The sequence below is a fragment of the Leopardus geoffroyi genome, chromosome E3 (assembly GCF_018350155.1).
Source record: "Leopardus geoffroyi isolate Oge1 chromosome E3, O.geoffroyi_Oge1_pat1.0, whole genome shotgun sequence".
Taxonomy (NCBI): Eukaryota; Metazoa; Chordata; class Mammalia; order Carnivora; family Felidae; genus Leopardus; species Leopardus geoffroyi.
In genome coordinates this window covers 23,219,429-23,232,642 of record NC_059340.1, presented here as the reverse complement: position 1 = coordinate 23,232,642, position 13,214 = coordinate 23,219,429, and the positions used below count along the sequence as shown (strand labels likewise).

At 40.9% G+C, this 13,214-nt stretch overlaps 1 protein-coding gene across 2 annotated transcripts in view; it reads right to left on the bottom strand.

Annotated features, from left to right (window-relative positions):
- Positions 1 to 1,516: 1,516 nt before the first annotated feature.
- Positions 1,517 to 13,214, bottom strand: part of PALB2 (partner and localizer of BRCA2) — a 28,001-nt gene continuing 16,303 nt past the window's right edge. For both annotated transcript variants that reach the window (XM_045461654.1, XM_045461655.1), the window contains exons 9-13: positions 12,160 to 12,321; positions 10,798 to 10,914; positions 6,716 to 6,803; positions 3,995 to 4,143; positions 1,517 to 2,009 (exon numbers count right to left, since the gene is read on the bottom strand). In XM_045461654.1, the coding sequence (XP_045317610.1) occupies positions 1,802 to 2,009; positions 3,995 to 4,143; positions 6,716 to 6,803; positions 10,798 to 10,914; positions 12,160 to 12,321 (724 nt within the window). In that variant the 3' untranslated portion in view covers positions 1,517 to 1,801. The remainder of the gene's footprint in view (positions 2,010 to 3,994; positions 4,144 to 6,715; positions 6,804 to 10,797; positions 10,915 to 12,159; positions 12,322 to 13,214) is intronic.

Sequence of the window (13,214 nt, the reverse complement as noted above, 5' to 3'; positions counted from 1 at the left end):
CTCTCTGCCCCTCCCCCACTATCTCTGTCAAAATAAATAAAAATAAAAACTTAAAAAAAAAAAAAAACTAGACAGAAGACTGAAAGCATTATTGGACTGTTCATCCAGGCAATTTTCCGAGTTTGGAGTCATTTCAATTTACTGGCTAAGAAAGTATGAGATTAGCACGTTTTGTCATCTTCCATGGAGATTTCTGGAACTCCCCCGTGTTGTGCTAACTGCCCACCCTCTGAACATACGCTCTAAATTTAAGACACAGTATTTAATGTATTGCTTAGTGTCACAGTCCCCCTCATTAGCCTGTGTACCTCTGAAGGGCAGGGGCCTCACCCTTCATGCCTACTACATCAAGGCAATACATCAAGGCAATACATCAAGGGGCAATACTCTTCATGCCTACTACATCAAGGCAATACATCAAGGCAATACATCAAGGGGCAATACTCTTCATGCCTACTACATCAAGGCAATACATCAAGGGGCAATACTCTTCATGCCTACTACATCATGTGCTCAGTGTTTGTTCAGTCATTACCGAACTGGAATTACTGCCTAGCTCTACTGTTTTCTTGACTCTTAAATCTTAGAGACAGTATGTTTCTCAGGATTCCTGAGTAAATTAAATCTTTGTGAAAAGCCCTTTATTATCTTTATGTGCTAGCAAATAAAAGTATCTCATTCATGCCAGAGATAGTGGGAACAGAATGAGTGTAAAAAAGTTAAATCTTTTATGCAAGTGTATCAAGGGGAAATTATGAAGTTGCCAAAAACCACTCGAGTAAACACCATAAAAAGGTATTTTTAAAAGAGAAGTAATTGGGGCACGTGGGTGGCTCAGTCGGTTAAGTGTCTGACTTTGGCTCAGATCATGATCTTGTGGTTCATGAGTTCGAGCCCCACGTTGGCCTCTCTGTACTGAGAGCTCAGAGCCTGGAGCCTGCTTTGGATTCTGTGTCTCCCTCTCTCTCTGCCCCTCTCTCTGCTCACATTCTGTCTCTCTCAAAAATAAACATTAAAAAAAAAAGTAGTACAAATAGGTTATATGGATCATGAATATATACTCTCAGTAAGAATGTTGAGCAAATAAATACTTATCATATGGGACAAAATTTCCAATGATACCACCAGATTGGGACTGTAAACATCTGTCTCTCAAAGTCACACAGGCAAAGGTAAAGATGATGGGCTCAGGACATACCACTGTGTTGATTCAAAGTGACTCTGGGGGCGTCTGGGTAGCTCAGTCAGTTAAATGTCCAACTCCTGATTTAGGCTCAGGTCACGATCTCACGGTTTGTAAGTTTAAGCCCAGCATCGAATGGGACTCGATCTCACAACCGTGAGATCATGATCTGAGCCGAAATCATGAGTCGGATGCTTAAATGACTGAGCCACCCAGGCACCCCTGAAATTTACTTGTTATACAAGCATCACTGACTAAATATTCTAGTTACAAAACAACTAATTGTTCAGAAAACAATCTTAAAAGGATAGGGAAAAAGTAACAGGCCAAGCAGAAGGTATCAAAATAAATATTTATTAATACTGAAGCTTTATGTACACCTTTAAAAGCAAATGTGCAGATGTGAAGAATTACAAAAATCAATCTAAGATCCCTTCTCCCAAAGTAAGTATAAATGAACATTCAAGATCAGTAGTGCCACTTACATTCAGAATTTAAAAAATATGCCTTAATGGAATACAAGTAGTTATTTTAAATGTCATCCAGATATTCTTTACAGTTACAACTCTAAAAAGTACTAAGTGGTCAAAAAATCCAGAGCACTGTGTTTTCATCTAATTAGTTGCGGTAGACAAATATATTTCCATCTTTTTGTCCGGCCAACAAATGAGAATGTGTACCTGACCATTTAACGAAAGACCAATGTTGGTCAGAGACAGGTGGGAGGAGGGCAGTACAATGACCCAGAAGTAAGTCCCAGATGGCGATTGTTCCAGAAGTCAATACTGCCGCTGCAAAATGATCTTTCACATCACCTTCCAGGAACCTAATAGCAAGCAGAGAAGAAACAATTCAAATCATATATCAAAAGAATTTTTCGAGTTAAGCCAAAGTCACGCTCCCCGAAGCAACAAGAACAGAAATACCTGGAAATGTGATGCCCATCTTTGAAATCCCAGGGCAGCTGGCAGGTGTGCTGTAGTTCCGGACACAACCGTGCGTCCAGGTCCCGGCTGTGTCTGATGCGTCCCGTACCACCCGCACCCCAGCTCTCAGCAGCCTGCCTCCCACTCTTCAGGCGGGCCATGCTCCGACCACCTCAGTGTCTTGGCTCCTGCTGTTCCCTCTCCCATGTGCTCACTTAGCAGGGCTGGGATTCTGCCATCATGCAGGCACGTCGCCTCCCTAGAAAGATCATCCCTCATCTCCCGTCTAGTGTAGGGCACACGTGTACTCTGCTCCCTATCATGTTATAGGTTTTATTTTCATAGCACTTTTCACTCATGAGATGATCCTGTTTCCATACTTGGTGGCTAGCTCTCCCACCAAGATGTACACATTGTAAAAGAGGAATCTGTCTGTCTTTTAGAGACGGGGGCGCTGCAGTCAGTTGCCTGGATCTGAATTCTAACAAAGTAAGAGCTCTGTGACCCTGGGCAAATTATTTAACTTCATCAGTAAAATAGGAATATGATATGAGTACAGCAAAGTACTTAATACACGTTAAGGGCTTAATATAAATTAGTTGTTATTCCTCACTGCCACATCACCAGCATCTCGAAGAGTCAACCTTCAGTGAATGTTCTGAGTGAACCAAATGGTATTTTTTTTATCCCAGGCTCCCACCCAACTTTGTGTGACTGACTCCAGACACATCTGAAACTCCACAAAGTCTTCCTTGACAGTCTCTCCCTAACCCTCCACTGCCAGTTAAGGTGCTCCCTCCATCCTGTGTGCTCCCAAACACTACAAGCCTCATATTTTGTGTGCTGAACATTAGTCTCTAGTTGCCTCCTATTTCCATGAGATTAGAAACAGTAGTGCCCTCTATGGAACTGGCACCAGATAGGTATCAAGGTTTGCTAAATAAATGAGTTTGAAGAGTGACGAAGGAAATGCTTGATTGAATAGTTCTCTTTATCCTAAATTTCTAGGCCAGCGACTACGGTTCTCTCCCCAAATCCAAAGAAACGAGTTCTATACATAAGCACGTATTGCAGATGACAGTCCTGAGGTTCTTGGTGAGCTAAGAACGTTTGCAGAAATGCCACTTCTGGCTAAGGGCACAGGGAGAGAGACCATCTTTTAGAACACTGATGCAGCAAGCTTGGCACAAGATCCCCAAAAAACACAGAAACATACATTGCACCTACCAAGGTTCCTTATCCTTGTAAACTGTTAAAGCTAGACTTTGTGATCTTGATTTACTAAATCTGTTTTCTGTCTCTGCTGTGCATTTCAAACAATGATAAAAGTAATCTCTAGGAATGACCCTTCCGGGTGTGGCTGGGGTGGCCTAACAACACCAACACTACTTTAGAGCTCTAGAGAGCTCACAGAACACCTGGGATACCAATAACGGTATCACTGATAAATAGATCTTCTCATCAGTCAGTAGATAAATATCAATTGCTTGCACGATGGAGACTCGTCAGATTTCAAAGTAAAAGAGGCCTTCCCAAAGTAATATTTAAAACTTTCTTAATTTAGGTTTTACGGGAAGGACATTTTTGTAGAGAATATTAATTACTTAATTTGCATTTGAAATGTTTTTGTTATGGGAAAAACAGGGTTTGAATACACATACAATAACCTATCCAACCCCATAATGGTGGGGATAAGAATGTAGGGAACCTGGGATTTGACTGAGATCTACTAAACTTTACACTTCTTCCTACTTGACATTCTTACTATGGTCTGCAGTATTTCATGTTTACCATTCATCTAAGTGACACAAGAACATCTGGTTTTTTGTATTTGCACACGTGCCTTCCAAAATGTCATACTCAGTGAACAGCAGCACACACTTGCCTTCCAGCCTGCCCTTGGGGAAGACAGTAGAGCATCACACCCACACTCAGGGTTGTCTTAGGGTTAATCACAATCAGCTGAAACACAGGGCTTCCCAACGGCTCACTCTCTTTGGCACAAGGATGGCTCAGGACAACAAACAGGAGCCCCTAATTTAAAAGAGAAATGAATAACCAAATAAATCAGCAAGAGTATGCTGGGAAAAAGAAAGGGTTGGCAGAGACAATGCCAAAGAATTACAAGAATGATCAAAAGTCTCAAGTATCCAGGATTTAATCACTAAATCACTAGCTCATTTTTCTTTTCAGGCAAACTCTTGAGATGATCACTGAGCTGGCCTTCTGGCTTCTCTAGGTCAGGGCTCAGTCAGTCTTGTAGGTGGGAACGTAGCTGATTCACCAATTTCCTCCATCTTAGACCCTACTAACATCTCATACCATCCATTTGGAGAAACGTCGTCATAGGGAAAGAGGGCATAGAGACATGCAAACGGAGTCCACAAACTACAGATATTCATTGGCAAGTTGGTTTTTGAAAATTCAGAACACATTTTCCCATAAAAATAATCTTGTAAGTGGTGACTCAATTTCTAGGCCAGTCTGCATTGCCGATTTACGCTTATAGAACAAGAGTGACAAAAAAAAAAAAAAAAAAAGACACCATCACCTATGGTTGTTTCCATGGGAAAATGTGTTACAGACCTCTCCCGGTTTTAAAATTATATGATCTAATAATAACATGATTGTGTGTGAAGACATATATATCACACAAACATACACACACGGTTGTATATGTTATATATTGAAAGTAATTCTCTTTGGAGGTAAAATGGAGAAAATTAATTATGAACCATCTTAGGATTAGTAACATTCATTTCTACTTTATACATTTTCTAGAATCACTGAATTTTTATAATGAAAATGAATTACTTTTATAATTAGAAAAGCTAGTCAAGAAAAGGCTAGGGGCGCCTGTGTGGCTCAGTCAGTTAAGCACCCGACTTTGGCTCAGGTTATGATCTCGTGGTTCGGTTTGTGAGTTTGAGCTCTGTGTCAGCTCTGTGCTGACAGCTCTGAGCCTGGAGCCTGGAGCTTTGGATTCTGTGTCTCCCCCTCTCTCTGCCCCTCCCCTACTCACACTCTCTCTCTTAAAAAATAAACATTTAAAAATTTTTTAAATAAAAAAAGAAAGAAAGAAAAAGTTCGATGTCATATACTTAACTAGGGGTTGGCAATTATGGCCCACAAGCCACATCTGGCTCACTGCTTATCTCTGTATGACCCACAAGCTAAGAATGATTTCTGCATTTTGAAATGGTTGAAAAAAAGAAGAAAAATATTTTATGATATATGAAAAATCATAGGAAATTCAAGTTCTGGAAGGTTTTAACATACAAAAAGTTTTACCTGAAACATGGCCATGCCCATGCGGTTTCATTTTATCTATGGCAGATTTTCTGCTACAGCAGTAGAGCAGAGCACTTACAAGAGAGACCATGTGGCCTGCCGACCTGAAGGTATTTACCATCTGGTCTTACTAACACAAAAACTTTGCCGATTCATGCACTAAATTATTAAGTTATTTCCAGAGGTTGGCTTCATGGAGTTTTATCTACTATCTGAAACATTTCTGTGTTAAATGCTTTAGTATCAAATAGATATTAGTGTTGTAATAACAAAGATACAAAGTTATTTCAATGCCTAGTAGGTAAATGTAATAATTTCAGAGATGAATTCAACCCTGTTATTTTAAGGATGTAAAAAGGTAGCCTCAAGATAATGTGACAGATTATATAAGATCACACATCTTCTGAGTTCAATTCCACAGACCCAGCCAGGCCAGGGAGAGTTACAACCCGTGTATTCCAAGCGTGTGGTATTAATGCGCACGGGGTTGCCACTGAGGCTGCGAAAATCAGTCTCCATACAAGTGTGAAGCCACCCGCTACCGCCTCTGTTGTGGCTCGATGGTGGGTACTTAAGGGTTACCTCTGACTCCTGGACAGCTGCCTGCAGCCTGTTCAGATGTCCAAACTAGACTGTAAGTCAAGTCTATTAACACAATGGCTGAGAAGCTGTTTTCGCTTCTATGTGAAAACACTAAAGCCTAAGGGAAAAACACATCTAGGACCATTTAACCATCCTCTCTAAGGGTATGTGTTCACATCATAAATCATTTATGGCAATGCAGTTGAGAGCCAAGTCTGGTAACAGGCATGGTATGTCTTAGTACAAACTCACAGCTAGAAATAAACGTTTGCTCTTAGGACCTACAGCCAGAAAATTTAGCAAGCCGTCACATTATACCAATACTTATTTTCATCCATAGATTTCAAGAAAGAACTAGGGTGCCTGGGTGGCTCAGTTGGTTAAGCATCTGACTTTGCTTCAGGCCATGATCTCATGGTTTATGGGTTCCAGCCCCACATGGGGCTCTGTGCTGACAGCTCAGAGCCTGGAGCCTGCTTCAGATTCTGTGTCTCCTTCTCTCTCTGCCCCTCCTCCACTCATGCTCTGGCTCTCTCTTTCTCTCAAAAATGAATAAACGTTAACAAAAATTAAAAAAATAAAAAAAGGACAAACACTGTTATCCAATTTTGAAAAAGATACACAACAGAGAGGGTCTGTTAATTACTTCTTACTAAGTTACTGCTCTTACTCAGTGAGACCAACAGCCACACACAAAGCAGACACAAAGTGGTCCCAACAGATCACTACTTACCATTTCAGAATAGGCTTTGTGACAGACTGAAGCTTGGTAGGAATCACCAATGTGCATCTTTTTCAGGAGCTGACCAGTTTTTAAATTCCTTAGACACCAAAAATAAATAAGCTGATAACATTCTTCTAGCAAACTGGTTTTCACATAATATCCTGTTATTTATCACAGCATACTTTAGGAGGTGACCAAGGGAGAAACTAAGGGACACAGTACCTTAGTTTTGTTTAATTACATTTGTGTAGTTACATTTGTTTAGTTACAGACTGAGCTACAAATAGGGACTAGAGGTTGACATTGCCAGTAGTTTAACTTGACAGTCCCGCCTGAGATTGAATCTGCTATGTCACTAGGAATAAACCTCTCCGGACTGCATGAGGAAAGTTTTCCTTTATCTTATTTGACTGGGTATTGAAATTAGGCACATGGTATGGCTCCAGCATTATGATTTTGTCACATTTCTTATTATGCCTAAATTTTCCTTGGAAGACAATGGTTAGGAAACCAAATTTATTTAGATAGGAGACTACACCTAAAATAGATTTAGAATTCTGTTTCTATTACCGTGTTTATACTAGAACTAGACCAATGTAACAAAGAAAGATGGGAAGACTGAGGTGGGGTAAAAAATGGCAAAAGGAAGAGAAAAGAGGGTGAATATAAAGAAGAAACAGTCTGGGGTGCCTGGGTGGCTCAGCCAGTTGAGCGTCTGACTTCAGCTCAGGTCATGATCTCACGGTTCTTGAGTTTGAGCCGTGCACCGGGCTCGGTGACGACAGCTCAGAGCCTGGAGGCTGCTTTGGATTGTGTGTCTCCCTCTCTCTGTGCCCCTCCCTGGCTTGTGCTCTGTCTCTCTCTCAAAAATAAACATAAAAAATTTTTAAAAAAAGAAAGAAAGAAGAAACACTTTGTTGGAACCACTTCTTAGCTTTACTGAGCATTTGTGACGTTGATAACTGCTCTATCATGGAACTCTACTGATGAAAACCCTCAGCTGACTTCCCCTTAACCAAAACATAGAGTCCATAATCTTTTTCATAGTATCTATAATCCTCACAAATCCTGTGCTGCGATCCTACATTACTGTTCCCTATCATGCATATTCCTGGCTCTGCACCTTTGTTCAAGGTATCCTCCCAATGACCTCCCCAACCCTGACCAATTCCCATCTCTGTTACCAACTATGAATGCCCTTCCATTCTTTATGGCCTCGATTATGTCCTGCCTCCAGCTAGCGGCAGGAGCTCAACTTAGACTCTCTCACTTCTCCCTGCCTACACCAACCCACAGAAATCTCCTCTCCTCCACTTCCCTTCATTACTGTCCTTGTGCCTCATTTTTAATTTAATATAGACTGTAACAGGATGTAATGTATTCATTCAACAAATATTTCTGAATCTTCTGTGGACCAGGTTCTGTGTATAAAAACAAAAGACGGAAATCTAAATGCTCATGTACATGTGCAAGGTTTTCCTTGCCAGGGACACCAATGGGTTTATCCCCTATAGAGGTTAACATATGCTCTATATTTAGTAACTGCTCTTCCTCAAGTCCCAAAGCACTCTGTCCAAATTTCTATCACTTTGACCTTATCTGAATTGTACAGGAATTGTATGCTTTGAGTTGTAAATTGAACTGTAAAGCAATCTTACTTACTGACTAGATTTTAGAGGCTTCGGAACAAGGATTCGTATCTACATCTCTCACAGAAAACAGTATATAAGTAGAGACTCAAATATCCATTAATGATTGAAAGATGGGTGCTCAGTTAATATAGCTTAACCAAAATTAAATATTTAAACCTTCAGCAAGCTTCAAAAAGGGCCACTTGAATCTTGAGTATAATATGAATCACTTTAGACATTTAATACATCAGGAGTTAAACAGGAAAGGTGACCAACAAAGTACATAGAGCCCAAAAGGTAAATGAGAATTTTTGATACACAATATGATCCATACATCTTTGAGTAAGTAGCCTACACAAGGTGTTAAGACAGGCCCTGAGAAAAACAAAAGGTATGTACCCATCTTCAAGGACTTCCATAACACAAAGTAGCATACGCTAAGTTAAAAAACAGAGGCAATATTGGGGTGCCTGGATGGCTCAGTCGGTTAAGCGTCCAACTCTTGGTTTCAGCTCAGGTCATGGTCTCACAGTTTGTGAGTTCAATCTCTGCAATGGGCTCTGCGCTGACAGCACGAAACCTGCTTGGGATTCTCTCTCTCTCTCTCTCTCTCTCTCTCTATCTCTCTCTCTCTTTCTGACCCTCCCTCCACTTGTGTTCTTTCTCTCTCTCAAAATAAGTAAATAAATTAAAAAAAATTTAAGGGCAATATTTAAAAACTTAAAAAAAAAGGCAATATGAGTTCAGAGAGGGAAATGTCAATGAAAGTTGAGGTATTACAACAGAGCTCAAAGCAACTATGGGACTGAAGATACCCTTTAAACTTAGAACTTACACTTTGAAGCTAAGTATAAAGGTCCCTCCTCAACCTCAAATTCTGTTGCAATCCATTATACATATAAAATGCTAAAAAAATTACTCTTAGGATGGGAAGAAAACAGGGAGCTGAGGAGTATGGACTAGCTGGAGAGAAATTTTTGTACCAAGGCATTGGGGAAATGGAAGCTGAAGAAAAGCAAACATTGTGGGGAGGGGAGGGCTGGGAGGAAGAATGTTAATACAGTAAGAGTATGAAAGAAGATCTGGAGGTAGGATATTGATTAATGACAAGGAGACCGATTGCTAGATTATATTAATAGTTCAAGAACCAAATAATGAAGGTCCAGACTATTGAAATACCAGCAAGAACAGAAAAGACAACTTTTCTGTAAGGAATATTGTCCCCAAATTAGACCTCCATGCACAAACACTGAGCTTATGCCAGAAGTGGAAACCTGCTGCTCTAGACAGTAGGGCCATCTGAAAACACAGTCTCCTGGCAGATTAGGACATGGTCATATTTCAGAGGCCCCCAGGTAGGGAGGGGACAAAGATTCTCTTAAGGACCATGCTCTCCTGGCTTATTCCTAGAGAGTTAGGGTTGGACAGGGCAGAACCAGTTAAAGGAGAGGGCTTCTGAGGGGGAAAAAAAAAAAAATTAATTTATTGTCTTAATACAAACTAACCTTGAAAGTACCTTTGGCTGGGTAAGGTTCTCCCCAGGGTAAGGAAAGAGAAGTGGCTGGGGACTCCTTGACTCTGGTTTCCCTATCACAAATTTGTTAACCTGGTTCCTCTAATCAGATATATTTTATAATTTTGGATTGTAGACAGTATGAATGACACATCACATAAACTCTGGATTCTGTTAGATTCCTCTAAAGAATATTGATTTCCACCCCCTAGTAAACAGTTAACTTGGCTTACCCAAAATTCCAAATGCTGAAAACCCAATTCAGTTCTTTTTGCCTTACCTGGGCTGCTTCAAGTCTGACCTGTATACATGTAGTTTAAAGGCTAGCCAGATTACCAGGTAAAGATTATGGCTCAGAATTTGAGGCTCATTCTTCAGCTCTCTCTTTATGGGGATTTCTCTTCCTCACTTTCTAGCTGCTGTGGTCACCCTGAACTCTGTCCTTTGGTTCTTTAAGTCAGGGCCAGAAGGTTTTCTCTCAGGCTTTTAGTCCCCCATGTGCAGACTAGGGCTTGCCCTCTGGCTAAAAGCTGTAGGAACAGGAACTTGCCTACTATTTCCTATTGACCACTCTCCAGTATCTTTCTTCTTTTTCTCATTCCCCAGTGCCTTCAGATGGTTGTTCTTTATACTTTGTGCAGAGTTTATAGTTATCTGAGGTAAAAAGAGTTGGTTTGATAAAAGCCATCAACCAGAAGGAGGAACAACTGTACGTTTTTGACAATGGTAAAATTTCATTTACTTTGAAATAGTCTACTCGGACTGATCTTTTTTCAGAATGTCTGAATTAATATGATGTTCTTGTTGAGACAAGTATACGTCATCTGACAGGAAAAAACAAACAAACACAATCATACTTACAGAGTCTCTAATCTTAACAACCCCATGAAATTGGAGGTATACCCTCATATAAGAGAAGAAACTGAGGCCCTCAAGAGAAAGCTTACCAAATAACAATGTTGTTCATTACAGTGGTACCAAGCAGAGCTTCCTGCACCCCTTGCACCTCAGCAAAAGTTAGTACAGTCTCTTCAGGGGACATCAAAAATTGTTTTTCTTTGCTTCTGCATTTAAAACAGTATTAAAAATTAGCACTTTGTACCAAAGCAGTTTCTAAACAGCCCTTCTACATATTGCTGAGCTATGCATAACATGCACTAATCTGATATCAGAAAAAATTTCAACTAGAAAGTGTGTATTCAAAACTTTCTACAATAAACATACACTACTTTTATATTCTCTACCTGGATATATTTGCAAGCACCTCAAATTCATCATATCCAAATTTAAACTTGCCAGGGGGGCCTGGGTGTCTAACTGACCCAGTAAAGCATCTTGTCCAACTCTTTATTTCGGCTCAGGTCATGATCTCATGGTCATGAGATCGAACCCTGCATGGAGCTCCAAGCTGGGCATGGGGCCTGCTTAAGATTCTCTCTTTTCCTCTCCCTCTGCCCCTCCCCTGGACATATGCACTCTCTTTCTCTCTCAAAAAGACAAAACAAAACAAAAAACTTGCCACCTCTCTCTTTAAACCTTGTGTTCCTTTCTGCATTCCCATCTAAGTGAATTGTACCACTGTCTACCCAGGTGACAAATGTAGAAACCTGGATGTTATCCTTGTCTCCTCCCTCTCTATCTACTCAATCACTAAGCCCTAATGATTTTAGTCTCCTCTTTCTCAAATCTGTCTGCTTCTTCTCATGTCCACTAATACTTTGCTAATTTAAGCAAGCAATTATTTGTCTCTTGCCAAGATTACTACAGGTCATGAATAAATAAGACAAGAAGGTCCATGACCTCTGTTATTACGAAACACAGGTAAATAATCACAATAAAGCGTAACAGACACAGAGGATGTTATGAATTCCATTTGAAATATGCTGAATCTGAAATACCCACAAGATGTCTAATAAATAGGCACACAGATCTAAAGTCTGGGTTCAGAGCTAGAAATATACATTTATAAGTGGTCAGCACCTAAACAGTAATTTAAGGACTGGAAACCAAGTGCAGAACAAGAAAAGGGTCTAGGATCTGGAGGCACATGTGAAATCTGAGGGGCACATGGAGATTTCAAAGACTGAAGAAAGAATAAACTATGTTTGCTGAGCCTCTCCACTCCACTGGCTTCCTCCCTGCTACATCCAGCTTCCTCCTCTCTAAACCACTTCCACGAAACAGCCTAGTGTTGAGGCAGACCCTGCCATACGATCCTGCAGCCCAGAAAAACAAGAGGCTAGTGATCTGACCTTCTCTGAAAGCCTGTGATAAAAGCATTCTTTAATAATGAAAATCAACCATCTTACCTTCCATCTTCTGCAAATGTCATGATTTCTACTCGTTGGTCACAAAGGGTCCCACTGCTACTGACTAGCCTCCTCTCTGTCAGGCCAAGCACAGCTTTTATATTTCCAGAACTCAGTAGCACTTGCTTTTCACATCCACCATCAGAGGAACAAAGTAATGACCTAAACCAAGTATAAAAGAAAATTGGAGAAGAGTAAGTCTTTTTTTTTTTTTTATTTTCAAATATTTACTTTTGAGGGGGTGCCTGGGTGGCTCAGTGGGTTAAGCATCTGACTTCGGCTTAGGTCATGAACTCACGGTTCAGGAGTTTGAGCCCCACATCGGGCTCTGTGCTGACAGCTCAGAGCCTGGAGTCTGCTTTGGAATCTGTGACTCCCTCTCTCTCTCTGCCCCTCCCCTGCTCTCACTCTGTCTCCCTAAAAATAAATAAACACTAAAAAAATTTTTTAAATTATTTTTTTTTTTTTAGCATATGTCCTGCCAAAGTGAGCACTTTTTAACTTATTTTTGAGAAAGAGTGTGTGTGTGCACACAGAGAAGGGGCAGAGAAAGAGGGAGACCAATAATCCAAGCAGTCTCTGTCCACACTGCCAGCAAAGTGCCCAATGCAGGACTCGAACCCAAAAACTATGAGATCATAACCCAAGCCAAAAATCAAGAGTCAGACGCTTAACCAACTGAGCTACCCAGGCACCTCTAGGAATTAGCCTTTAATATGAAAGGACTAGGGGTGCCTGTGTGGCTCAGTCAGTTAAGCATCTGACTTTGGCTCAGGTCATGATCTCGCGGTTTGTGGGTTTGAGCCCCACATCAGGCTCTGTGCTGACAGCTCAGAGCCTGGAGCCTGCTCCGGATTCTGTGTCTCCTCCTCTCTCTGCCCCTCCCATGTTCTATTTCTCACTGTCTCTCAATAATAAATAAACGTTAAAAAAAAAACTTTAGGGGCGCCTGGGTGGCGCAGTCGGTTAAGTGTCCGACTTCAGCCAGGTCACGATCTCGCGGTCCGTGAGTTCGAGCCCCGCGTCGGGCTCTGGGCTGATGGCTCAGAGCCTGG